The following is a 26,481-nucleotide window of genomic DNA, read 5'->3' on the forward strand; positions in this document are numbered from 1 at the left end:
TACAAGGCCTGGGGCCCAACTGTTCCCACTCAGTGATCAGGACTGAGCACAGACGGCTCACCATGGAGTTGGAGCTGAGTTGGATTTTCCTGTTTGCAATTTTCAAGGGTAAATTATTTCAAACAAAAGATGTTAAGGGTAACAGCGGAAATGAATGGGTTACACAGTGGATGTGTGTGACACTTAACTAAGCAGGATGTCTCTGTTTTTGCAGGTGTCCAGGCAGAAGTGCAACTCGTGGAGTCCGGAGGAGGCTTGGTGAAGCCTGGGGAGTCCCTGAGACTCTCCTGTGTGGCCTCGGGATTCACCTTAAGTAATTACTGGATGGATTGGGTCCGACAAGCTCCAGGGAAAGGGCTGGAGTGGATCTCAGCAATCAGCGGTGGTAGCACATATTATGCGGACTCCGTGAAGGGCCGATTCACCATCTCCATAGACAACGGCAAGAACACGCTGCATCTGCAGATGAGCAGCCTGACACCCGAGGACACGGCCTTGTACTACTGTGCAGCTGGCACAGTGAGAGAAACCTCAGTGGGTGTCAGTCAAAAACTTCCATGCAGAGGCACTTGGGACCAGCAGGGGTCGCTCGAGAACACAGCACAGAGTCTACAAAAGGACATGTATTTTACCATTTTATTATTTTAGGTTAGCGTTATGACATTTTAAGAATGATGTTATAGGACAATAAAAACATCAAGGAAACACATTTTAAAAGTGTAACTACATAAAATGCCAACTAAACCACAAAATAATAGATTCATTTTCTAAAGCCACCAAAAAGCAAGAAATCTAATGTAACAAAATGTAGTGCAATTCAGTTGGCTACTGTCCTTATTGAAACAGTGTGTTTTTCTTTTTGTGTTCTTTCCTCAAAGAAGATAATACCTTTTTCAATGTTTTATAATGGAATGTAAAACAACTTAGTAAAATACAGTATAAATTTGTAAGAATGTCTTTTAATATGTCATCTAACATGTCTCTCACAGATAATATCTGGAAAAATAGATTAAAAAAAACCCTTCAGATGTATGATTACATGAAAGTCAATGTTCACTTACTCACAGTTAAAAATCAAGTAATACTAACAGAAAAGAGACTCAAACTGTGTTTTTCAAGTAGAATTGAATTTGATAAAATCCATGATACTAAGTACTAAGGAATTCAGAGATTTCAATAATTATCAGTTTTTTCAGTTCATCAATCTTCTGCCAAACATTTTTTCTAAAGTGTGTTTTAAGCCAATGTTACTAGGAAATGTCATACATTAATATTTATATTCTTTCCAGAGAAGCTTATAGACAAGCATCTAAAAATGTCTTTATAGTAAAGTTGAGATGACACTGAATTATATGTTTGTATCATATTTATCACCTCAAGTGTTTCAATGTTGCAAATTTATTAAATGAACAAAAAGCATAAAAGCAAAATATTTCTGAGTTTGCAGGTGTTTGATGTAAGGTGCAGGGGGCGGGCATTGCAGGAGGGCCGGCGTGGTGCAGCTGGTGGCATCCCTGAGATTCTCTCATGCAGCCCCGGACTCACCTTCCCTGACTGAAGGATGAAGTGGGACTACCAGCTCCATGAAGGGGCTACAGGAACTCACTGTGATGGTGACACACATTGTGCCAATCCTGTGAAGGGCTGATTCACCGTCTTCAGAGACAGTGCCAAGGGTCTACTGCATCTACAGATGACCAGCCACAGGTCTGGGGACACAGACCTATGTTAGCATGCAAGAGCCACATAAGAGAACATTAGTGTGAGCCCAGACACATAGCTTCCTGAAGGGCACCCCCATGGTTTCATTCTGAGACAGGGTTTCAGACTGGTGTTGAACTCACTTGGTAGCCCAGGATGGCCTTGAACTCAGAGCAATCCTCTTGTCTCAGGCTCCTGAGTGCAATCCTCTTGCCTCAGGCTCCTGAGTGCTGGTATTTTGGTCCATGCCACTATGTCCATCTCTTGGTCTCTTTTCAAGGGGTGCACATCCACACTCCACACACTCAGCCTGACAAAGGCATGTTTTGCCACCATTGTCCCACATACAGAAAATCCATTCCCACAATTGCTCATCAGGTCTCTGCTGACAGGATCTAAGGAAACAAGATGTTCTTTGGGAGAATAGTAGGCCTCATCATGGCTCACACTGTGCCACTGCCCCTTACAAGCCTTCTGAGATTCAAACCTGGTTACAGTCCTTAAGGCCTAAGTGGGTGCTGAGTGTGGGACCTGAGGAGTTTCAGCATTATCATGCTTGGTAGCACAGGCTGAGTGTCCTCAAGCAAGAGAGGGAAGGCCAACATTATAGGTATGTGTGTGGAAAACGTTGGGCCCTGTGAGGAGGGAAATTTATCCACCTGGCAAGATAATGTCTTCAGAGTTCAGGAGTTCAGTATGCTCCACCTCAACAGGGTACTCACAAATATCTCCATCCCATTGCACAGAATCTAATTCTTTCCCTTTTATCACCCTCACTTTTACGTCAGATATCTTTTATGGTTGATCATTAAAATTACACTTTATGGTGTAGTCAGGATTTACAAGGAAATACATTTAAAACAGGACACACAATTTATAGTATTGTTTCATATTATTCACTGTGTGAATAAAATGCAGAAGAGTGCAGGAGATCTGTCTACACACCAGAGACCCAATGAATGCAGCTAGGACCTGGTATTAATGCCAATGTCTTCTACTAATCTAGCTGGAGGCCTAGAGCCCGTGACAATATCCCATACAAGTCTGTGTCAAGAATATGCACCAGGAAGGCCCAAAGATCAGTAGTGGAAGCTAGAAAGTCTGTACCTGTGGAAGAAGCATCTGAGCCACAGGCTGAGGGATCTGCACTTTATCTGCAAAGCAACACTCAAAATAAGTGTCCGAGCTCTGCCATGAATGGCAGCTGCCATCCTCCATGACTGACAGTACCTGATCTCTTCTGACAAGGAGAACAAGTGAGTTTCTATCAGGAACACCCACCAAGACAAGCTTCTCCAGGAGCTTCAGTAACAAAGCACCTTTCCCTCCACTAGTGCTTTTATGCTACCGGCAACAACCCTCAGGTAGGATTTAACATCCAGGGTCACCGTAAGTTCAGCCAGGTGTCACAGCTGGCCATAGTTATTTCAGTGCTATTTGTATGAGGGAATAAAATTATCAGCGCTATTATGGTTTGAAACCACAAATAAAAGCCATTAGAGTTGCCTTTGTAGAAACAGTAAACCAAAACCAGTATCACATTCCTTGTGGGATTAATGGATTGCAGTGCCTCTATCCACGTTTTAAAATATGCAGGATTGCTGGATCCTATCACATCTCTATTTCAGTCCATTTGGCCCTTGAAGAAGATTCATTGTTCCTGAAGAATGGTAGTGAATGATCATGAATTTGGTCAAGTAGCAATTCCGATTGTACTTGCTGAGCAGATATGGTTTCTTTGATGATGAGGATGGTTATTTTTTTTTTATCTTTTCACAAGTGGGATAGAGCTGTGGATGTGACACAAGAGTTCCTCTTCATATCAACCATAGTCACTGAGGGACAATCAGCTTTCAAGTGGTGAGATCAGCAGTCTAAGACCTGCAGTGTCCTGCTTCAGAGCATACTAACTCTCCATTCCTGGGTCACAACTTATTCTCCAGGGATCTTGATCACTTTTTTCTCCCACACGGTGTTCCTCTGGTCTTTTTCAATGATAATATCAGGTCATTTACGTGAGCTAATGTTGGGAACCCTCTGGACCTGGCAGTAGAGCCTGTGCCAGCCAGATTATGGGACATAAATGCAACTAAAATTTAAGGTCTGTGAACCTCAGTAAAACTTCTAGGAGTCCAGTGGGACATTTGTAGCTATAATTTCTAAGTTGTAAGATAATCACATCTGAACCATCATAAAACCAGATGCATAAATTCGAGTGCCCCAATTTGGTTTCTGGCATCAACACAATCTCACTAAAGGGTTGTAGCTTTAGTAGTAGTTTAGTAAGCTCTAGAAGCTTACTAAATGATTCAGAAAGGTTCTGTTTTGAGTGTGGCCTACGAGGAGAACAAGCTCTGCAAGTGGTCCAGGCTTCTGTGTAGACTGTCCTGCAGCTCGGCCCTATGCTCTGGCACATTGAATGGAATTTGGAGTGGCACTACAGATAGAGATATTGTTTGGTTTCTCAGGCAGGGTAATTAACAGCAGAGGTGTGGGAAACCCTGCAATTGGTCGTCATCTTATGTTAGTAAGTCAACAGGCATCTTAATATTAAGTTTCTATTTAATAGTTAAGTTTCTATCTCTCCTCACCTTGCCTGTCACATGTCCCTGTGGTTCAGCCTATACAGCACTTATGCTAATTAGCCTGCATTATGGGCACGTGTGCAGGAGACTCAAATTGCCCTATAACCTCTGGTCTTGCTAGAACTTCCCACTGTTGCTAAGTTAACTGATAATGTCTCAGAACCCAACTCCCTCCTCCCCCAATACCCTATATATTTGTTACTCTTTCTTTGAATAAACGAGACTTGATCAGAGCACTGTCTTGTCTCCATTCTTTGTGCTTCTTATCTCTTTCAATCTCCACTCCCCCTCTAGAGTCTCCATGATTTTCCCGATCATCATGCAAATGTGCTCTGTTATTTTTGTAACTATGACAAAAATTGTGATGGAAATACTCTTGGTAGTTTAAGAAAGAATAGGATGAAGGAAGTGACTGGAGGTAATTTATGGAAAATGACAGGAGAATTTATGACCTCATAAATTACATATCTTGAGAATGGGTGTGACTTTGTCAATATTTAACTACTTTTATACTTTGTAAAATGTATCTCACTTATCCATCATTAAAGTACATTTGTAATATATATATATATATTATATATATATATATATAATATATATATATATATATATATATATATAATATATGTGTTGCATGTTTTAGAGCAGAATACTCGAGAGAGCTTTCTTATCTCTTTCCAGAGATAAAAGATGTCATATTCTTGAACACAATTTTGAAAAAGATGTTGGTATCTCTTCAATTATGAATATAATAGAATATGGAATGGTGCTGTCACATTCTATCTTTAGAAGAAGACATGACAATCATCATTATGCATGCTCACTATGTCTTTGAATTGCTCAGTAAGCTGTTGAGTTATATGGCAAGGATTGTAAGACCTAATGCCTGGGATGATTTTTTAGCCTGTGATCTCACATCTCATATGATATTATGCTTCTTAACATATGTACACATCTGCAGTACTGTGAAGTTACCAAATCCACTAATTATATATTGGTAAGAATACAAAAAAATTCACATTTGTTTTGTTTTGTAGTTCTGTATTGCGTGTACCCTTACGCCGCTTTGGTTTGTTTTGTGTTTTTCTCTTTTTCCTCTTAAATAAAAAAAAAATTCACATTACACACCAAAAAACATGCATTATACATATCAGGGATATTACAAAACAAAACACTGCCATGTGCTTTGAACCCTTCCTTCTCTGAGGCTTCCAGAATAGAACTGGAGAGAACATATATACATGAGGCCATGAAACTAGGGGCTCACTGTGATGATGAAAGCCAGCGAAATCCTCACCCTTCAGCTCTGCAGAAGAGCACAGCCCTGGATGCCCAAATGTTCACACTTGGTGATCAGGACTGAGCACAGATGGCTCATCATGGAGCTGGCACTGAGATGGATTCTCCTGTTAGCAATTTTAAAAGTAATTTGTAACAAAAAATATTGAGGGAGTCAATGGATATGAGTGGATTACACGATGGTTATGGGGAAGTTTTCATAGCTGGATGTTTCTCTGTTGGCAGGAGTCTTGTGTGAGGAGCAGCTTGTAGAGTGTGGGGGAGGCTTTGTGTAGCCTAGGAGGTCCATGAGACTCTCCTGAATGTCTTGGGCATTAGCTTCAGTAGCTATGGCATGGGTTGTGTCTTCCAGGCTCCAGAGAAGTGGCTGGAATAGATCTCAGGCATCACTAGTGGTATTTGGTGAATATATTATTCTGACTCAGTGAAGGGCTGATTCACTCCAGGGACAGCGGCTAAAACAGGCTGCATCTACAGGTGAGCTGCCTGAGACTTGAGAACAAGGGTGTGTATTACTGTGTTAATGAAACAGTGAGGGAAACCTCAGTGAGATCCCAGAGAAAAACCTCTGTGCAGGAACACTTCTGACCTACAGGGGAAGATTAAGACACATAACACAGAGTGTACCACAAGAGGACTTGTATTTTACCAATTTACTATTTTAGGGTGGCCTAATGGTAGTGTAAAAAGTGATGCTATGGGATAATAGTAACAGTATTTTAAAAATCATACCTCAAGTGTTTCAAAGTTGCAAATTTATTCAAAGAAACAAATAGCACACAAATCAAAATCTTTCAGTGTTTGCAGGTGTCCCATGTAAGGCACAGGTGGTGCAGTCCAGGAGGGCAGATTTGGTACACCAGGGGGCATCCCTGAGACTCTCCTCTGCAGCCTTCAGATTCATCTACTGTGAAAGATTAATGAACAGGGTCTACCAGCTCCAGAAAAGGAACTAACAACATTCACTGTGATGGTGATACACACTATGCTGACCCTGTGAAGGGCTGATTTACCATCTACAGAGGCAATGCCAAGGACCCATTACATCTACAGATGAGCAGCTGCAGCCATATGCAAGAGCCACAGTGCAGGGACCTCAGAGTGAGCCCAGACTCAAAGCTTTCTGCAGGACCACCAATGACCAGTAGGCAGCAGTTGGATCACAGAGTGAGCACAGGGTCTACATCAAGAGAAGATTTAGAAGAAGGTGAAAGAAGGTTTCTTGTCAGGATCTAGGACTTCTCCATGTAATTCTTACCCTTGATACTCCAATTTCATGTGTCTTACCTCGGATATCTCTCATTTAGACATGGTCATTTGTCAAGAATTCATCCTTCTTTATAGCTGAGTAGTAGCCCATGATGTACAAATGCTATATTTTCCTTATGCATTTCTATGTTTATGGTATATTGGCTGCTTCCAGGATTTAGCTATTGCAAATCATGTTGCTATAATCATTACTATGCATGTAATTCTGTAGTGTGATGTTTAAGTTTTTTGGCATAGATACCTATAAGGAGAATCACCACATTATATGGAATATCTAATTTTAGTTCTTTGAAATATTCTCATTCTGATTTTAAAATATCCCTTCCCAGGAACAGTGTAGCAGTGTAGGAAAGTAAATATGAAGCAGCATGAGAATGGTCATAAGCTGTCTGGTGATGGGATGTGGGAGAGAATCAGGGAGGGAAGGATTGCAGAGCAGCCTCAGGACACACTGAGGATGACACATGTGCTCCCTGCTTTGGGTTTGTGTGGCTGTGCCAGTTTTCGTGTGTGTTAACACTTCTCAGGTGCACACATTACATATGGGCTATTCATGCTTTATATCTGGTGAGACTTTTACAGATAAACAGCAGGTGAGAACAGAAGAAGAGGGAGAGAATTAACAACACCGGACAATGAGAGAGCCACTAACAGGTACCAACATCATCACCATTTGTTTTCCTATCAACAATCAGTGGAATGCAGCAAAGTCATGCAATCTCTCACCACAGGGAGAGGGGATGCAAACCTCAGGAAGTGCAATTCTGTGTCTAGTAGCTGTAACAGGAAACAGTCTGTTCACAGTTTATGAGAGCATAGGGTCAGATGAAGGGCATAACCTTATAAGACATGGGATCCTATGGAGATGATGCAACAGTTTATGACACTTTCATCATTTTACATAATCTCAAAGTAAGGAGCATCAGTTAAATATCTATGATCTGTGCAAATACACAAAAATGAAATGAGGTCAAGGGATACACACAGAACAAGAATCTAACACATAATTGGTTATCATTTTTTAATGGTACCATTGTTATCAAACTTCCCCAGGACAGTCACAGCTGTGGTGTGCGATGAGTTTTCTGAGAGATTCATCCCCACAGCTGTCTATATAGCAGGAGGCCATGTAAATAGGGCCTCATGCTGATGAAAACTAGTCCAGCCCTCACCCTGCAGCTCTGCAAAAGAGCCAATCCTGGATGGTCAGCTGTTGCCACTCACTGATCAGCACTGATCTCAGACAGCCCAACAGGGGAGTTCTCAGTGAGTTGGGTTTTCCTTCTAGCTGTTTTAAAAGTTGATTCATGAAAAAGAAGAGAAACTGAGTGAGTGAGTGAGTGAGTGAGTGAGTGAGTGAGTGCAGTGGGTCTGTGTGACAGTTTCCGAGCAGGATGTCCCTGTGTTTGCAGGTGTCATATGTGAGGAGCAGCTGGTGGAATCTGGGGGAGGATTGGTGCAGCCTGGGACTGGGTGGGACTCTCCTGAGTGGCCTCATAATTCACTTTCAGTGACTACTGAATTAAGTGTATCCACCAGACTCCAGGAATGCGCTGGAGTGGATCTCATACATCAGTGGTGACAGTAATAATATAAACTATGCAGACTCAATGAAGGGCTTACTTACCATCTCTAGATACAACAGCAAGAACACACTGTATCTGCAAAGAAGCAGCCTGAGACTGGAGGACAGGGCCCTGTATTACTGTAACACTGTGTGGGAAAGCCCATTTAAGCCCAGACAGGAACCTCCCTGGTCACCACCAGCAGGGGCGATGCAGATGCTCGGAGCAGAGGCCAGTGCCCCAGAAGCAGGTGCAGAGAGGAGAGCTGGAGATTGAGGGCTTCCTGTTGTCCTCTGTGGTTTCCTCTCTGTCTTAACATCACTGGAAGAGACCAGAGATACACAGATTCAGATGACTTATGATGTATTCAAGCTATAAATTCAGTTATATATGTATATATTTTTTCATTTTTCTTAAATCCTATAGCGAATTTTCTTAAAAAGGCAATAACCACAAAGTAGCTTGTACACCTTGAAAAATTAAGTTTATTTTGAATATCAAATCATCATTATCTAAAATGAAGTTATTTTTGTCATCATGAGGAGTGATTTTCTATTGTCATAGTAAAACTTTCAGATTAGAAAATTAAATCCTCCTCATCACTTTTCATAGGATCTGAGACCTTGCAGTTCTTCCTCTTCTTGGCCGCCTCAGAGACCTGGTTTCCAAGCTCAGCCCTAGCACAGTGAGGAGCGCTGAGCTCAGGAGAGGAGGAAGAGATGGCAGCTGGACAAGACTCACGGCTGTGTCCAGGACCTCACTGACCTCTTTCAATATTATTTGGCTGGAAGCTTACTTACATAATTTAAAAATTAGAAATTTATAAAACATGCTTTATTACTCTTCTTCGGTATCCCTGACTCAACCTCTGTTTTTATCTCACTCCTCTGGAAAACACATTCACAGATTCGAGATATACCTTAGTATAATAATAGTTAATTTTAAGGTAAAATCAAACATTTTCATAATGTTCGGTTTATTTACTAAACATAATCTGAAATCTACATATTTATATTTTTAATTTCACAAAAGCTCATTTCTGAATTCATTAGTCACATAACTTTCCAAATTTATAAGATAAATACACCTCTATAATGACTGACATCATCCTTATTATCATGCTGTTCTGTGAAGCAACTGTCCACTGAACAGGAGGAAATTTTTTGAGATGCCAATTCCCACAATGCAGGCTTCCAGAAGGCAGAGATGAGGTAAGCTCTTTACACATGGATATTACACATGCTCATCATGTGGCTATAGACTCATGGTCCCTGTCATCCTGGGAAGCTGAATCTCCTCCACCTCCACACCTAGTTCTGCATCTCACTGGGGCCATCATCGCCACCACTGTGTCCTTGTTTCAGGGATGAGAGTTCCAGTTTCCCATGGTGTCCTAGGTGCACCTGTTGATTCCAGCCCAGGGTGAGGTCACTTATCAGAGCATGCCATCTCCTGAGGTATATCTGGATATGCACTATTGAAGTTTTTCAATCCCATTTTCGTGGAGGGATTTTTGTTGAGTTTGTGTTTGTCTTTTCTTTGTTTCTGAGTCCGAATGTCATTTTCACATGGTGATAATAGAATTGTGACTCAAGGAAGAGGCCAAAGATGATCAGTGAAGTTGCTTCTGGTTTTTTTTCCAACACAGAAAGACATGAGAAAGAATTCCTCATATTTTATAGTCTACACAAATTTAGGAAAAGTTTTATTATCCATGGAGAATCTTCATACTTTTGCACACCATTTTGGTGCAAGTTGATTGGATCTGAAGGAATAGCAGGGCCAGATCCACCTGGAGCAGAACTGGGAGATAAGTATCAAGCATTCTTCACATATTTCCATGGTCTATCAGTTAGGTTCATTAGAGGAAAATCTTTATATTTTATATAAAATATAAAATATTCATTAATTAAGCTTCGGTGGCAGTCTATAGAGAGAAGGTTAAAAATTTCAAAATGACATTTGTGAGCAGCAGTGCTTCAAAATTGAAGTGAAAATCAGAGAATTGGAGCTCCTCATTGAGTCAAGAGAGTTTGCTTGTTGGAAAATGTAAGGATTTGCATGGTAAGGCTTAGGAGTCTGCTCAGGCTACATGAACGAATAAGGCACAAACATTCAGTGTCAATAGTGAAAACTGGAACCCCTCTGAAGAAGAAAGCTATGTCTTCCTTATTTTTCTTTCTATACCTTTCAATCTGCAAGATGATAGGTTAGTGCTTAAGCTTCAGTGGCAGCCTACAGAGACAAGGTTAAAGATTGTAAAATGAGCACTGCATATATTCAGTATGCAACTTCGCTGCTCATTTTGGGGGATACATGATAATAATCCACAGGCAAAGGCAGAGATATGCTCTACTAATCACATAGACACTTCCTAATCTATTTAGGCTGACAAATCACAAGTAACAATCACACAAGGGGAAGTTAGTAAAATAGGGCATTGATGGGGTCTGATTCTTCTGGTCACTAAATGTCCAGTCTCAATTACAAGCACAGGAGTGAGTACCTGACCCTGAGAAGCTCTCCCAGATCCTGTTCCAACCAGCATGGCCTCCAGTTTTTCATCACACATATTAACTGCTGGAAATGGATTGGTCAGAAACTAAGGAATGTACTGGTGTGAATGCAGCATAGAAGACATGATGAAAACACAAAGTGGAATCTATCTCTCAAGGGCCACATCTCCACCTGCAAAGGTGTCTTCAGGAGTGGTTCTCCTTGTGTATGAACTCTGTGACTACTGAAGATATAGACACACATTATTGTCCAAAGACACTGTACAGAGACATCGATGTAAGTGCAGACAGGAACCTCCCTTCAGGGATTCACAGGACATGTACATTAGGTCAAGATGCAGGGGATTCACTTTAGGGGGAATGCACAGACAAAACTGGAGGGTATCCTTTCTGGTTGAGTATCTTGCATGAGCTAATGGTCTTTCTGTTTTAGATCTGGATCTCTCTGTGCTCAAAACCTAGATGTACTCAGTGGTGCATATTTTGAGAGGTGGGTAGATCATGGCTGTGTGATGCTTATGACTGAGTTAGTGCACTGATGGAGGTCATAGCCGGCTAAGATATCAGAGGAAAAGACTGTCAGGGTGAGGTGAATCACTCTGGGAGTGGCCTGGAAAGGAATATGTACTTTCTTCTGCCTTGTTGCCATCAACTTCCCACTGTCATACTGTGAGGAAGTCTCCTCTGGCATGTCTGGCATGCTGCCAGGCCTTGGATACAGTGACCATGAACTGAAAACTCTCAAAACTATGCTCAAAATGTGAGTGTGGAGAGTGGGTCCCAAGTATTGTCACATTATCATGCTTGGTGACACAGGAATGGCTTTCTCAGCTAAAGCAAGAAAGCTAACATCATGGGAGGGTGTGTGTGGAAATCCCTCTGGCATTGTAAGTCAGGAAAATTTTCATTTGGCAGGATAATCACACAAGACTCCAGGAGCTCAGTGTCAGCCTCATCAAAATACTCACAAATATCTCCACCACAATTTAAAACATCTAATTGTTACCCATTTAGCACCCTCACTTTACTTCAAATATATTTCAAGGGTGAGCATTAAAATCGTGCTGTATGGAGTATTAACGTTTTATAAAGTAATAAATTTAATAGAGAACAAATAATTTACAGGATAATCTAAATAATCACCCAATGAGTCAAATGCAGAAGAATGCAGGTGACATCTATACACACTAAAGACCCCAAAGAATCTAGCTGAGGACCTGGATCACATGGCAGTGTCCTGCCATGGACAGGACATCTGAAGACTTGTAGACCATAGAAGTGTCTTCCTTGAGTCCAGCTGGAGAGCATGAGCCCATGACTGTGTCTCATGCAAGGCTGTATCAAGGATCTGCACTGGGAAGTCTCAAGGCTCAGTGATGGAAGCTAAAACATCTTCCTGGAATGATGGACCTGTGCCCCCAGGCTGAGGAACCTGTACTCTAGCCAGAAATCAATGCCCAAAATCAAAACCAGAGCCCCTCCAAAATAATCTCAGCTGTCTTCAGCATCATCAAGTATGCGAGCTCCCCCAGTGATGAGAACAAGTAATTTTTTATCAAAAAACAAACAGCAACAACAACAACAAAAAAAAAGAAAGAAAGAAAGAAAGAAAGAGAGAGAGAGAGAGAAAGAAAGAAAGAAAGAAAGAAAGAAAGAAAGAAAGAAAGGAAGGAAGAAAGAAAGAAAAGAAAACCCAGCAAGACCAGCTTCTCTGGGAGAGTCATCAGTGCATCATCTTACCCTCCTGTTCAGCCTTTATGCTGTTGCCCACAGTCCTCAGGTGGTCTTTCCACACACAGCACCATGCTGACTCAGTTCTGCAGGGTGTTACAAGCTGACCATTAGTTAATCCACTACAGTGTATTTTAGCCCATAAAATGATTAAGCCTACTATGATTGGAAAGGACAAAGCAAAGTGTCAGGGTTGCCTTTGAAAAATAAGAAATGAAAACATATCACATTCCTCTTGGGATTCAAATTTTTGAAAGAAACAGGTGTAGTGGCTCCCCCACTCTCAATTTACATGTCTTGTTTGGTCTGTTCACAAGATGAATAAGACTGGAAGAGTGACGGGTGATTTGTCATAAACACAATCAAGTAATGACTCAAATTTCATCTGCTGACCATATTAGGGCTTCTTTCCTTGAGCAGAATAACATGGCTCCTACTCCTTAGTATCTAGTTGTTGATTTGACACGTGTTCTCCAAATTGAACATAAGACACAAGAGAAATAATTAGCTTTCGGATGGCAAGACCAGCAGTCTAAGATCTTCAATGTTCTATCTCAGGGCTATATTAATTTTCCAGTTCCACATTACAGCTCAGTTCCCACACACCTTGATCACCTTTCTCTCCCAAAAGCGATCACTCTGGATCATTACATTGATGAAATCAGGCCATTTGGACCATGTGAGCAGAATACACCAACCCTGTGGGACTTAGTAGAAGAGCATGTGCAAGTCTGGGGAAAGAAAATAACTTGAACTAACATTCAAGATCCTTGTATTTCAGTGAAATTTTGAGGAGTCCAGTAATTTGGGGCATGCAGAGATATCCCTTCAAAAGTGAAAGATAATTCGTCATATCCTTCTCCTCCTCCAACCAGATGTATAGAGCCTTGTGGGCCTCTTTGAGTTCTTGAACCAACACATGCTTCTCTTAGCTGCTTGGCTCTAGCATATGAATCAGAGAGGCTCTACTCTGAGTGACACCTGCAGGAGAACAGGTTCTACACAAGTTCAGTCTGCAGTGTAGACTGCTGGGACTACATGATCCAGCGGGTACAGTAGTATTTATAGATGTTGCTTAGATTCTCCAGCAGGCTTCCACAGAAAATCAACTGCAGAGGTCTTTAGGATTTGGGAGCATGGTTCGGACATCACCCTCAGACAATAACTTTCCATTTGAGAGTCTGCTCTTGGCCTACTACTGGCCTCAGTGAAAACCAAAAGCTTAAACGAGGGAAACAAGGCTACTGTGTGAACTAAGATTTTTATTATGACCTGGATGTCACTGATTCACTAAGTCATACAGTTGGAAATGCACAGCAACATTTCATCATGAAATGGAAGTGGTACACACATGATCAAGACAAGCAGCATCACAAGGTACAAGCAAGGCAAATGACAAAACAGGGAAAGTGCACACAGGCTCCTAACCATACTATGCATCATTTAGTTTAGCAGAACATACCTATGGACTCATGGAATGTGCTACATGGTCAGCTTCAGAGGAAGAGAAGATGAGGGCCTGATTTACAGACTACTCTGAACCTTTTGGGGTACCATACACACATAGACAGCTGCAGAATCCCATCCTTCTTTAAGGAGGTCCCTGATGAACAGTGTTGAAAAGAAATATTCACAATGGGCAGAACACTGGGGCGTTCACAAAGTGCACTTGGTAGCACATTTTGTCTGGAAGAAAATCAGCTAGATATATTGCTACCTACTGATTCTTGGGATTTAAACAATTGTTTCACTGGATTCTCACAGATTTTTATGGAACATTGTGAACAAACATTTGCTCCACAGGTATTTGAATTGACTTCTCCAGAAAGGCAAAATACTTAAAGATAGTTTCATTCCATGTAAACAGTCATCTAGGAGTGACCTCTGCAAAAGAGTGGGCTTGGCATGGTGATGCACACCTAAAATCCTAGCAGTCAGGAGGCTTAGGCAGGATGATAGCCATGTGGTATATTATGAGTTCAAGGATAGCCTAAACTGCATAGTGAAACTTTCTCATAAACCAAATCCTTCTGCTCTTCCTCTTCATCATCATCATCATCATCATCATCATCATCATCATCATCATCACCATCATCATCATTATCATGCAGATAGGATGACTAATTCTGTGAAAAGCAGTCAGAATTTTTTTCTGCCACCCCATCACTGCTCAGTAGATACACGAACAGTGTCCATGGTGGCAAGAATGGAGGCTATGACACATGTTCTGGAAATTCTACCCTGAGAAATTTCCAACTGAGGAGTAGTCAGCTAACCTCAGCTGCATTTTCTGGAGGCTGATGTGAAAATTCCTGAAGCAGTTATGTTTCCTTTGTGAGCTGTTTGTACAGCAGAGCCAGGCAGCTTGGATGAGCACACATAGCAGATGCCCGGGATTCTGGAAGTGTAGATCAGTAAATATTTTGTGGCATTTCTCTGCATAATTTGTGTGCACTGCAAGGAAAGTTTTGTAGAATTCTATAGCTGGAAGTTGATTCGTGGAAAGCTTAAACACTATTTCCTCTGTGTTAGTTAATTTCATTTCCTTCTTGGACTCAATGACAGCTTAATAGATATGTTACTAATGGGACTCATGTTATTTGCAATTACAGCCAGTAAGACCTCCTCTGTGGGTTCGAGTTGCATTATTTGATTATAATGCTGTAAAGTCTCCTTTGTATGACCTGAAGCTGCAGAATGCAGGGCATCTGACCATGAATGATGTCCAGTGCTGCCTGTGGGTCTTCCTCCATTCCATCAAGGGATGGAGAAAACACTGATCTTTGCAACAAAGATCTTCAGCTTTGACTTTCCCTGCCTGGTTGAACTGGCCATGTCCTATGAGGGCAATGTGGCCTCGCAGCATATTTGTGAGTCCCTTCTGGGAAGGACCAAGTTCTGTTGAGCCACTTTTCCCCAACTGCTTGGAAATGCAACACTGATGATGGGTTCATTTCTTCTGTCTCTTCATAATCTTCTTGAGAGATCTGGATGAGATTTGTATACAGAGCTTAGCATTCATCGTAGTGTTTCAAATGGTACAGAATTCCTGCTTATTTACTATTACTTTTCCTAAATGTTGGTCGGGATCCAGGAGGGGGTGCTAAGAACCAGAAATAGGTGTACAGTACCAAGAAGAAGGGGCTGAAGGAGACCAGGACTGAGGGCTCAGGACCAGGTGGAAAAGCTCTGGACCAGCACATTGACCTGGGGTCTGCAGGGGACCAGGAGCGGCCCCTTAGGTGGTGCAGAGATGGAGGCTTTGTACTGAGGGCTTCACAACGTTTAATGTCTAGTTTCCCCTCTATCTTAGCATCACACACACTGCGGAGAACATACAGTGCACCCTCTCCAGTCCACAGGTGAGGTCTCCCGACTGCACAGAATGGGAGGGATTTTGGTGTTGACAGAATATATTTATGCCTGTATTTTTTCATCTCCTTCATGTGAGCTCCTGTGGGAGGGCTGCAGCAACTTGCATATTCTGGAAAATAGACTGCTAATCTTAGGAACATAAATGCTTTGGAATACAAAGTTCTCATGACCATCATGCAAAAGTAGTTTGCTATTTTAGTTACCATGAAAAGGAACTGTCACATACAGTCATGAATGTTTCAGTTTAGGAAAGAATAGAATAAAAAAAAAATACATGAAGTGAATTTTATGGAAAATAACAGGAAACTTTATGAGTTCATATCCTAGAAATCTTGATAATGGGCATGGTTTTGTGAATATTTAACTGTATGTAATATTGTGTAAAAATGTATATCACGTATTTATCATTAAAATGAACATCTAATGTATATTTTTTGCATTATCAATATAATAAGGGTGTATTTTCTGAATAAATTCTTACCTCCCCAGAAGTGAGGAAAAATGTCAGATTATTGAACATAGTTTTCAAAAAGATGTTAGTTGTGTACTCATTTATGAATATAATAGAATGCTCAATAATATTGTCATTTTCTCTCATTAGAAGAAGATATCTGACAGTCAACACGAATAATGAGCACTTTTCCTTGGAATTGCTCAGCACGCCATAGAATTCTGTGAGAAGACTGTAGGATCTCACACACAGAATGATTTTATAGGCTATGATGTCACATATCATAGGACATTGTGCTTCTCATTCTATGTAAACATCTGCAATCCTGTGTAGATATCAGTCCACTAGTTACATATCACTATGAATAGAAAAAGAAGAGGTTACACATACCATAAAACCATGTGTTCTGTGTATTGGGGATATTACACAACAAATCTCTAAACCCTCTCATGTGCATTGAACCCTGCCTTATCTGAGGCTTCCAGGATAGAACTGGCCATATCTACAGGCAGCCACGCAAATAGTGGCTCATGGTGCTGATGAAAACCAGCCCAGCCCTGACCGTGCAGACCTGCAGAGGGTCCTAGCTCTCAATACCCCGCTGCTCCCACTTGGTGATCAGCAATGAGCACAGATGGCTCATCATGGAGCTGGCCCTGAGCTGGGATTTGCTTCATGCTGTTTTAAAAGGTAATTCATGAAAAACAATAAATTCTGATTGCGTGAGTGGCATGAGTTGGATAAACAATGAACATGTGTGATAGCTTCCTGAGCAGGATGCATCTCTGTTTTTAGGTGTTCCGGGTGAGGTGCAGCTGCTGGAGACCTAGGGAGGCTTGGTGCATTCTGGGGAATCCCTGAGACTCTCCTACCTCTGGATTCACTTTCAGTGCTTCCAGCATGAGGTAGATCCACCAGGGTCTAGGGAAGGGGCTGAAGTGGACCTCATACATCAGAACTGAAGGTAGTAGTAGCACAGGCTACAAAGACTCCATGAAGGGCTGATTCTTCATTCCCAGTGAAATGGCAAGAACATATTGTATCTGCAGATTAGCAGTCTGAGACCAAGGAAACAGTCATGTATTACTGTGGGAAAGACACAGTAAAAAGACATCACTGTGAACCCAGAGAAAAACCTAAGTACAGGTGCACTTAGGACCAGAAAGGGGCGCTTGGGCCACAGGGATCACAGAATCTATCCCAAGAGTACAGGTATTGAAGAACTTTATTGTTTCAGGTTGGTTTCATGACATTTTAAAAGATAATGGTAGGGGGTATGGGAGCAGAGAAATAAAGAACTAAAATCCAAACTATGTAAAATGTCATATGAAACCCCAAACAATTCATTATGTAATTAAAAAAAAAACCCAAATGCAAGTAATCCAATAAAATAGAGTAATACAGTTAGGAAATTTGTTACTGAAACTGTAAATTTTGTATTTTGTATCCCATGCATAGTGAAGAAAAAAATCTTGTTAAATGTTTCGTAACATATATCCACAATTTAGAAAAAATATAGTGTACACTTCTAAAAATCCTTTAAACACATGAGCTTACATGTGGCTCATAGGCCATAGGTTGCCTATGTTATACACATAGCAAGGATCTACTAAGGTAACAAAATAAAAACAAAAAAAAATCCTGTCAGCTCTATGATACCATACAAGTGACTTTCCCATCTACACATAATGAAAAATCACATCATTGTGTCAGAAAAATATTTAAAACTACACATTTTAATAAGAAATTAATTCGGTAAAATTAATGATACTGAGAATCAAGGCATTAAAAGATGTTAATAGTGAATTTTTCAATTGATCTCAAAATTTCAAAAATTTTTATGCCAACATTACTGATAAATGTATTTGTTATTTCATACATTTATTTTTTGCATAAATGATCTTTAATAAATACCTGAAATATCCAAGTATAATGGGATTGAGATGACACTGAATGAAATCCTCATGTATTTTTAACTGTTAACTCAAGTGTTTCAATGTCTCAAATTTATTCAAACAAACACCATGAAAATCAAAATGGCACAGTGCATATTGTAAATAAATCACAACAACAGTATGTGTAAGGGAAAGTGAAAGTGGTTTTACCCTTAAACCCAGGCTGACTGAGTACACAGCAGTGACTGTCTCCTGCACAGCAAATCTGTGAGGCCTCTGAGCTTCGTGCTGACCTTCACTGACCTTGACTGTGGGGCTGTGAAGCTGTGGGGGAGGAAATGTGTTGACAGGTGGGAAGTCCACTGACCCCTGAGATTTGCACATTTGGCACTGATGGTTAAATCTTATTTTCTCAGGTGTTAAATGAAGGCTTTACACACAAAATATTTCAAGTACAGAACTAATTTCACTTCATGAGAAATAGGAAGCTTCAACTGAAATACAGTTGAGTATTTACACACTGAATGATGCTAGTTTCTCATACTCTTTTGAATTTAAAATAGGGAACAAAAATTGTATGTAAGGAGAGGCAGTTACTAAAATCTGTAGAGATATGGATGATACAGATATCTGGTATGACACCAAGAGGTCTCAATAAGTTTGTTTAGTGAAAAATAATTATTTCCATCATGAAAATCATAATGATTTACCAGGCAGAAGAAACTAAGAAACTGAAACTAAGAAAATACCCAGTACACACCCTTCTCCCAATAGAATAAAGATCTATTTTGTTTGTAATATTCGTGGTAATATTTATTATTTTACAATGCTTTAATTTTTGAATCCTTTGGATTATCATAAAGATTGAAATAAACTAAAGCACTCAATTATGATGTTGAAACATGTGATGTTTTAAAACTATTCAGAGATTATTTAGAGTTGTCTAATTTGTTCACAGCCTTTGTTCACAGCTTGTGATTTCACAAAGTGGTATCAACGTTATGTGGCACAGATCATAAATTTTCAACTATGACTTATTGGTCTGTCCTCCTGTCCTCATTCTCAAACTCCTGTGTAATTTAGTGATACACATGGACTTTTATTTAGAAACTGAGCTGACATTATTGGACTAAATGCCCATGAAGGAAAATAAAGATCATTATTATATTTAGACTCATTCCAACTATTTTAAAAAGAAAAAAGAAAAAAAAATGGAAAAGAAAGAAAAAACAGCTCCTTTTGTCTTTTCTTGCCTGACAACCATTACAAAAGTTCATTTCATGAAATAAAGGGTTTCTTCTTTTTCTTTAAAAAGGAGTGAAAGAATAAAATTCTTCATTTCCAAATATCCACTTATTTTTGTCACCTGCACTGCTGTATAGTATAATGTCTACTTTTTATCCATTTCTTTCAATTCAATATACTTTATCTACAATATTGTTCTATGTATACAGATCAAGAGCACATTTAAAGGATTGTGAAGGGTAGTTTCCTGTCAGGTTTGGAAATTTCTGCATATGATACTTATCCTGGATACTGTGATTTCATGTCTTTTCTTACCTCTGAAGTCTCAGTTTATTTTTAAAGAAGAACACATTCTCAACTCTACAGGACTCACATTATCATTTGTGTCAAATAAGATTCTGCTGTGTTCATCTGGCCCAGATCCCAGTGAAGCTTGGGGAACCTGGTAATGGTCTGGTTGGAAGTTGGATCCACAGTCAATGGAAGACAGTATGAGCCCAGCCACAACGCTCACCTCTGCATGGATCAGGACCCACAGACCCTGCTCCTCACAGCCCAGAGTTGTTCACTTCCTTCAGAAGGAGCTAAGGATCCTTCAGGGGGATCATGGTGCCCAGGAGCCAGTCCTTCCAGGTCCCCGCACAGGAGCAGCTGCACGGAGGCATTGGGGGAACTTTAGTTGCTGGGACCCCAGGTTTTCCCCACTCCTCATCCTCCTATGACTGACTTTCCTTTATGGATGTGGAGCAATAATGGGCCCTGCGTGTCTTTCATTATATCTTCCTCATGCAAGTGAGACTATATTAACATTTTATAATTATCATTCTGACTCATTAACAATCTGGCTGAAATCATTTAGATATCATCAATTTCACCGATTCAAATTTAAATCTTCATTTTTGGTAAGTACATGCTATTTAGCCTGAAAATCAACAACACAATATTAGTGTGAATTATTTTTTAAAACGTCATCTTTTGCCATCCCTTTTCATTCTTGCATTACCTAAACATTACCTAAACCCTGACGTGGTCAAAATGAATATAAATCTCTACTCAGTTTGTGGATTTCCTTTCATTGGAAAATTGTCTTAAGCTTGAAACAAAAGAAATTGCTTGTATCTACATTCAACAATTAACAAAACGATATCAGTTTTTTGCATTTTATTTCACACTGTATGATTAGGTTAAAATAACAGGCAATACACATAATGATGAGGAAGCACTAACATTAGAGCATTCAGCAATGGGGATGAGATTGTGTGATTTCACAGCTACTTTACAAGTAGTTATTTTCTTTTGAAATTCATAAAATGAATTCTTCGTAGCATTTACATTTTCAGGTAATTCTTTAAAAGTGTTCAAAGTTCATATTTGCACAAAATCATAGAAACTGACATTCATACAAAAATTCTTCATGGTAACCAAAACTTAGAAACTAACTAAAAATCTGCCAATTAAAAACAATATTCAAAGAAATTCAAAGAAATTACCCAAAAATGAATATTCATCACCCATAAAGAAATGAATTTAATTTTCTTGTTATTGCATGAGTATGCATTGAAACATCCTAATGAATTCAAACTTCCTCATCTGTGTCACTCTGGTGACATATAACATCTAAACTTTTTTGCAGTAATGGCCCACTGAAAATACACCTACAGCTTCCAGGAACTATGTTGACATGAATTATGCCATGCATAATTAGGAATAGTTGTAAAATTCCTTATCATGGTAAACAAGCAGGTTAAGCATTGTTATGTTAGAATCAGAAATTATTTAATATGCACAATTTCTTCAACTGTACATGTAAACTCTGATCTTACTAATTGTGGGTATAAGTGAAGCAGAGTGCCATTAAAAAGATAAACCAAAAGATATAACATCTAATATATTTCTGAAAAATCAATGTAAAATCCTACTGGAAAATCTCAGTAACTCACTGATGCGGACACCATGCATAGATTTATAAACATAATACAGCAGACAAGACTGGGGCATAGAAACAGCATAGTAGAGTTCATTTCTAATGATATAGTGATTGAAAGGAGCAAGAGGACAGGGTTGAATAAGAACTCAAAAGAAGGAGAACTTGGCAATTAGGAAATTTCCCAGGCTGACCAAATTATAAATGACACATGATTTACTAATTGAACACTCAAGTCCTGTGAAGGGATCACATGATAGGGAGAGTAGCACAGGTTGAAAGGAGCCACATGCGGATCCACACAGGAAAGTAGGAAACAGAACCAAATGGCATATAGAGTCTGTCACTCCCACCACAGGACCAGAGTGCAGGGAATTGAGAGACTGATAGGGTCATTGATGGTCAACCTGAGACATCCATTCTCATTTGGCAGATTTTTCTCAAGTGGCAGCAGCAAATATTTTGGGGCCCCCTTCCTCACTAACCTCATGTGGGGCACCTGCATTTCCAAGAAGAACGTGGGCCACATCAGCGGATATGCCAAGATACACAGACCACCTCAATCCTTGGAGTCAGTGGGGCACTCCCTATACAGGGCCACAGATCCTAACAAGTTTGCTGCATGGCTGCCTCCATCTGGCTTTGAAACCAAGTCATGGCATTGCAGACACATGCAGGAACCACTGCATGAGGGGGGACACTGCAGAAACCCTACAGAGCCAATGCTACCAACAGGGTTGGGTGAGAACCAGCACAGAGGGCGCCAAACCCTTAGCTTTGTAGACCTGTGCTACCCTGTTTGCCACAAGACCCCTGGCTTGCAGTGCCATTACCTTAGAATGACATTGTGGGAACCAGCAGGTTTGAGCTGACACCCATGTGGAGTTAGGTAACAGTTGCATGGGTAAGTGTTTCAGAACCTTGTCAAATTGTGACCTTGTGTCACAATGACATTATATCACAAAGTATTGCTGTGAGTCATGAGGTAGAAATGCTGATCTAGTTGGGGTTTTGTCCTTCTTGGACATTTTTACTCCATTCCATAAACTCTATGGATTGGGAATGTCCACCCTACGACAGGACCAACACTGAATTTGGGAAGCACTGTGCACAGTTAATTCTCTAAATGCAACCTGGTCAGAGTTACCCAAATCTAATGTATAGTTAATTCAGTTGCTATTTATCTCAGACTTTTAAATTAATACAAGTAAGTTTTCAAACACTGAGGTCACTATGAGGGAAAAAAGTGACTTTAATAAGACAAAAAACAGGATGGAGGACAGGAGGGGAAGCTGCGATTTGAAAGCATGGGGAGAAATACGAGGACATGAACTGAAAGAGATACCAAGACATTTCCTCACAGTGGTTCTCATATAATCTTGAAGGAAATAATTGTTGCTAAACTCCCTCATCACACTTACATCCCAGGTGGGCAGAGCCCTGTGGGAGCTTTTCATGCCTCAAGCTGTCTATATAGCAGGAAGACATGCAAATAGGGCTTCCCTGTGCTGATGAAAACTAGCCCAGCCCCAACCTGCAGCTCTGCTGCTAAGCCCAGCCCTGGTGCCCAGGTGATCCCTGTTGGTGATCAGGACTGAACACAGATGGCTCACTATGGAGCTGGCACTGAGTTCGTTTACCTGTTTACAATTTTCAAAAGTAAATTATTTAGAACCAAAGATGCTGAGGGAATCAGTGGAAAATCAGTGATAGTTTTCTGAGCAGGAAATCCCTGTGTTTGCAGGTGTTCTGTGTTAGGAGCAGCTGCTGGAGTCTGTTGGAGGTTTCCTTCAGCCTGGGTGGTTCCTGAAACTCTCCTGGGTCGCTTTCACGATTCACTTTCAGTAGCTACTGGATGAGCTGCATCCACCAGGCTCCAGTAGAGGGGCTGGAATGGATCTCAGGGATTAGGTATAGTGATACTAACACAGAATATGCAGACTCCATGAAGGACTAATTCACCATCTCCAGAGATAACAGCAAAAACACACTGTATTTAGCCTAATATCTGATGACACAGCAGTGTATTATTGTGCCAGAAACACAGTGAGAGGACATCAGTGTGAGTCCAGACAAAAAACTCTGTGCAGTGGTGCTTAGGGCACAGCAGGTGGCGTTCGGGACACATGGAGCAGGGAGTCTATCACAAGAGGACCTGCATTTTACCCTTTTATTATTTTAGGTTGCCGTTATGACATTAAAAAAAAATGATGCCAAGGGATAATAGAAAGAGCAAAGCAACAATTTTTAAAATCCATTTATAAATGGATAGAAATACCAACTAAAACCAGAATAATTGATTCGATGTCTAAAGCCTACATGAGACAAGATATTCAGTGTAACAAAATAGTGTAATATATACACTTGTTATTGTCATTATTGAAACTGTGTATTTTGCATTTTGTATCCTTTGCACTAAGAGGACAAAATCTTTTTGAATGTTTTATAACATAAAACAAGGTAGTAAAATACATTATAAATTTGCAAGAATGTCTAATAATACATCAACTTACAGGTCTGTGACAGATAATATGTTGGACAAATAGACCAAAAAAATTGTCAGATGCATGATTACATACAGGTCACATTTCAACCTACTCAAATGAAAGATCACATAATAGTGTCTAAGAAAAGGTTCTTAAAACAACACTCATTGTAAGAGTTTAATTCAATAAAAGCCATGATACTTAGTACCAAAAAATTCAGAGATTTCAATAGTTATCTATTTGTTACAGTAGATCAAACTTCTGTCCACTAATTTTGCTAAATTATATTCTAAGCCGATATTACTGGTAAATGTCACACATTAATATTTACTTTCTTTCCCATAAAGGTCATTGAGAAACATATAAAAATAGCTACATATAGCAAAGTTGAGATGACACTGAATCATGTTTGTACTGTTTTCATCACCTCACGTGTTTCAATGTTGCAAATTTATGCAATGAAACAAACTGCATAAAAATCAAACTATTTCTGTGTTTTCAATTGTGCAGTGTGAGTGGCAAATGGTGCAGTCTAGGAGGGCAGGCTTGGTGCAGCCAGGGGCAACCCTGAGGCTTTTCCATGCAGCCCCTGGACTCATCTTCCATGATAGCTGGATGAACTGGGCCTACCAGCCCCAGGAAAAGAGTTCCCAGCGTTCTCTGTGACGGTGACACACACTATGCTGATTCTGTGAAGGGCTGATTCACCATCTCCAGAGACAGTGTCAAGAGCCCACTGCATGTAACGATGAGCAGCACAAAACTTGAAATACAGCCATATGCCACCATGCAAGAGCCACAGCGAGGGGACATCAGTGTGAGCCCAGAAACAAAGTTTCTTCTGGGTACCTCTCTCTCTCTCTCTCTCTCTCTCTCTCTCTCTCTCTCTGTCTCTCTCTGTCTCTGTCTCTCTCTCTCTCTCTCTCTCTCTCTCTCTCTCTCTCTCTCTCTCTCTCTGTGTGTGTGTGTGTGTGTGTGTGTGTGTGAGTAATTTTGAGACAGGGTTTCAGGCTGCTCTTCAACTCACTTGGTAGCCCAGGCTGACTTTAAACTCACACCAATCCCCTCACTGCAGACTTTTGAGTGCTGGTCTTATAGGCTCCTGCCACCATGCCAATTTCTTGCTCTCTGTTCAAGGCGTGCACATCCACCTGATCCAGTGTATGTTTTTGCCACCACTGTTTTACACTCATAAAATCCATTCTCACATTTGCTCATCAGGCATCTGCTGATAGCAGTTAAGAAACTAAGATGCTGTTTGGGAGAACAGTAGAACTTCTCTTGGCTCACACTGTGCCAATGTCCTTTATGAGCGTTTTGGGATTCAAACCTGGTTACAGGCCTAGAGGCTTAAGTGGGAAGTTTAGTGTGGGACCTGAGGATGGTCAGCTTACTGCACTTGATAACACAGGCTGAGTTTCCTCAGGTAAGTGAGGGAAGGCCAACATCACAGAGTGTGTGTTGGGATACCTCAGACCTATGAGACGGGAAATGTCTTTACTGGGCAAGATAATCTCACTAGACTTCAGGAGCTCAGCATTCTCCACTTTATTAGTGTACTCATGAGTATCTCCATCCCAATGTACAGAATCTAATTCTTCCCCTTTCACCACCCTCACTTTCCTTCAGGTATCTTTTAAGGCTGTGCATCAAAGTTATAATTTATGGGGTAGTCACAATTTACAGGGAAATAAATTTAATTAAGGACACATAATTTACTGGATTTTTAAAGTAATATTCCCCTGATGAGTAAAATGCAGACGTGTGTAGGTGATCTGTGTACATACCAGAGACACAAAGAATAAAGCCAAGGATCTGGAACTCATGGCAATGTCCTCCATAATTCCAGCTGGTGGCCTACATCCACAACAATGTCTCCTGCAAGTCTGTGTCAAGAATCCGCACTGGCAAGGCCCAGAGCTCAGTGTTCAAAGCTATAATGTCTGTGCCAGAAGGATGAAGGATCTGAGCCAGCAGGCTGAGGCACCTGCTCTGGATTCAGGAAGCAAGGCTGAAGTGACTGACAGGACCTTATCTCTTCTGACAAATCCATGTGTGCTGCATTGAGGCATTGTGGGTTCTCCTATAAGTTACTGTTTGAACCATTTGTTCTTTTGGAGAATCTTTGGTCCTCACATCAAACACTGTTTCCTGACTCCAGAGGGGAATATGTGTTTCACTTGGTCTCCAGGATGAACTCCTAGTGCTGGCTTTGTGACTGTGTTTATAGTTGGAGGAGCTCAGAGCCTCCGTGTCACTGAGGATGGCTGTGGTGCCTTTCATGATAGCCCTGGTATTTTTGTGAGTGTGACTTTTGGGCTTCAGCATAAAACCCTCATCCCACCAGCACAGCTCCTTCACCCCTTTGGCATGGACTTTCTTTCTTCCACCACTGACCTTTGGGCCTTTCTGGCACAGATGTGTAAAAGAGACTGGTGT

General features: G+C 40.6%; 1 gene segment (V, D, J or C); it reads left to right on the plus strand.

Annotated features, from left to right (window-relative positions):
* On the plus strand, positions 1 to 26,002 carry LOC100726449 (immunoglobulin heavy variable 3-23-like). The segment is given in 3 exon segments: positions 1 to 108; positions 215 to 519; positions 25,892 to 26,002. Coding segments are annotated over 3 exon segments (462 nt in total).
* Positions 26,003 to 26,481: the final 479 nt, after the last annotated feature.

The sequence above is a fragment of the Cavia porcellus genome, unplaced genomic scaffold (genome assembly GCF_034190915.1).
Source record: "Cavia porcellus strain 051 isolate PalLab524CR breed Dunkin Hartley unplaced genomic scaffold, mCavPor4.1 scaffold_8, whole genome shotgun sequence".
Lineage (NCBI taxonomy): Eukaryota > Metazoa > Chordata > Mammalia > Rodentia > Caviidae > Cavia > Cavia porcellus.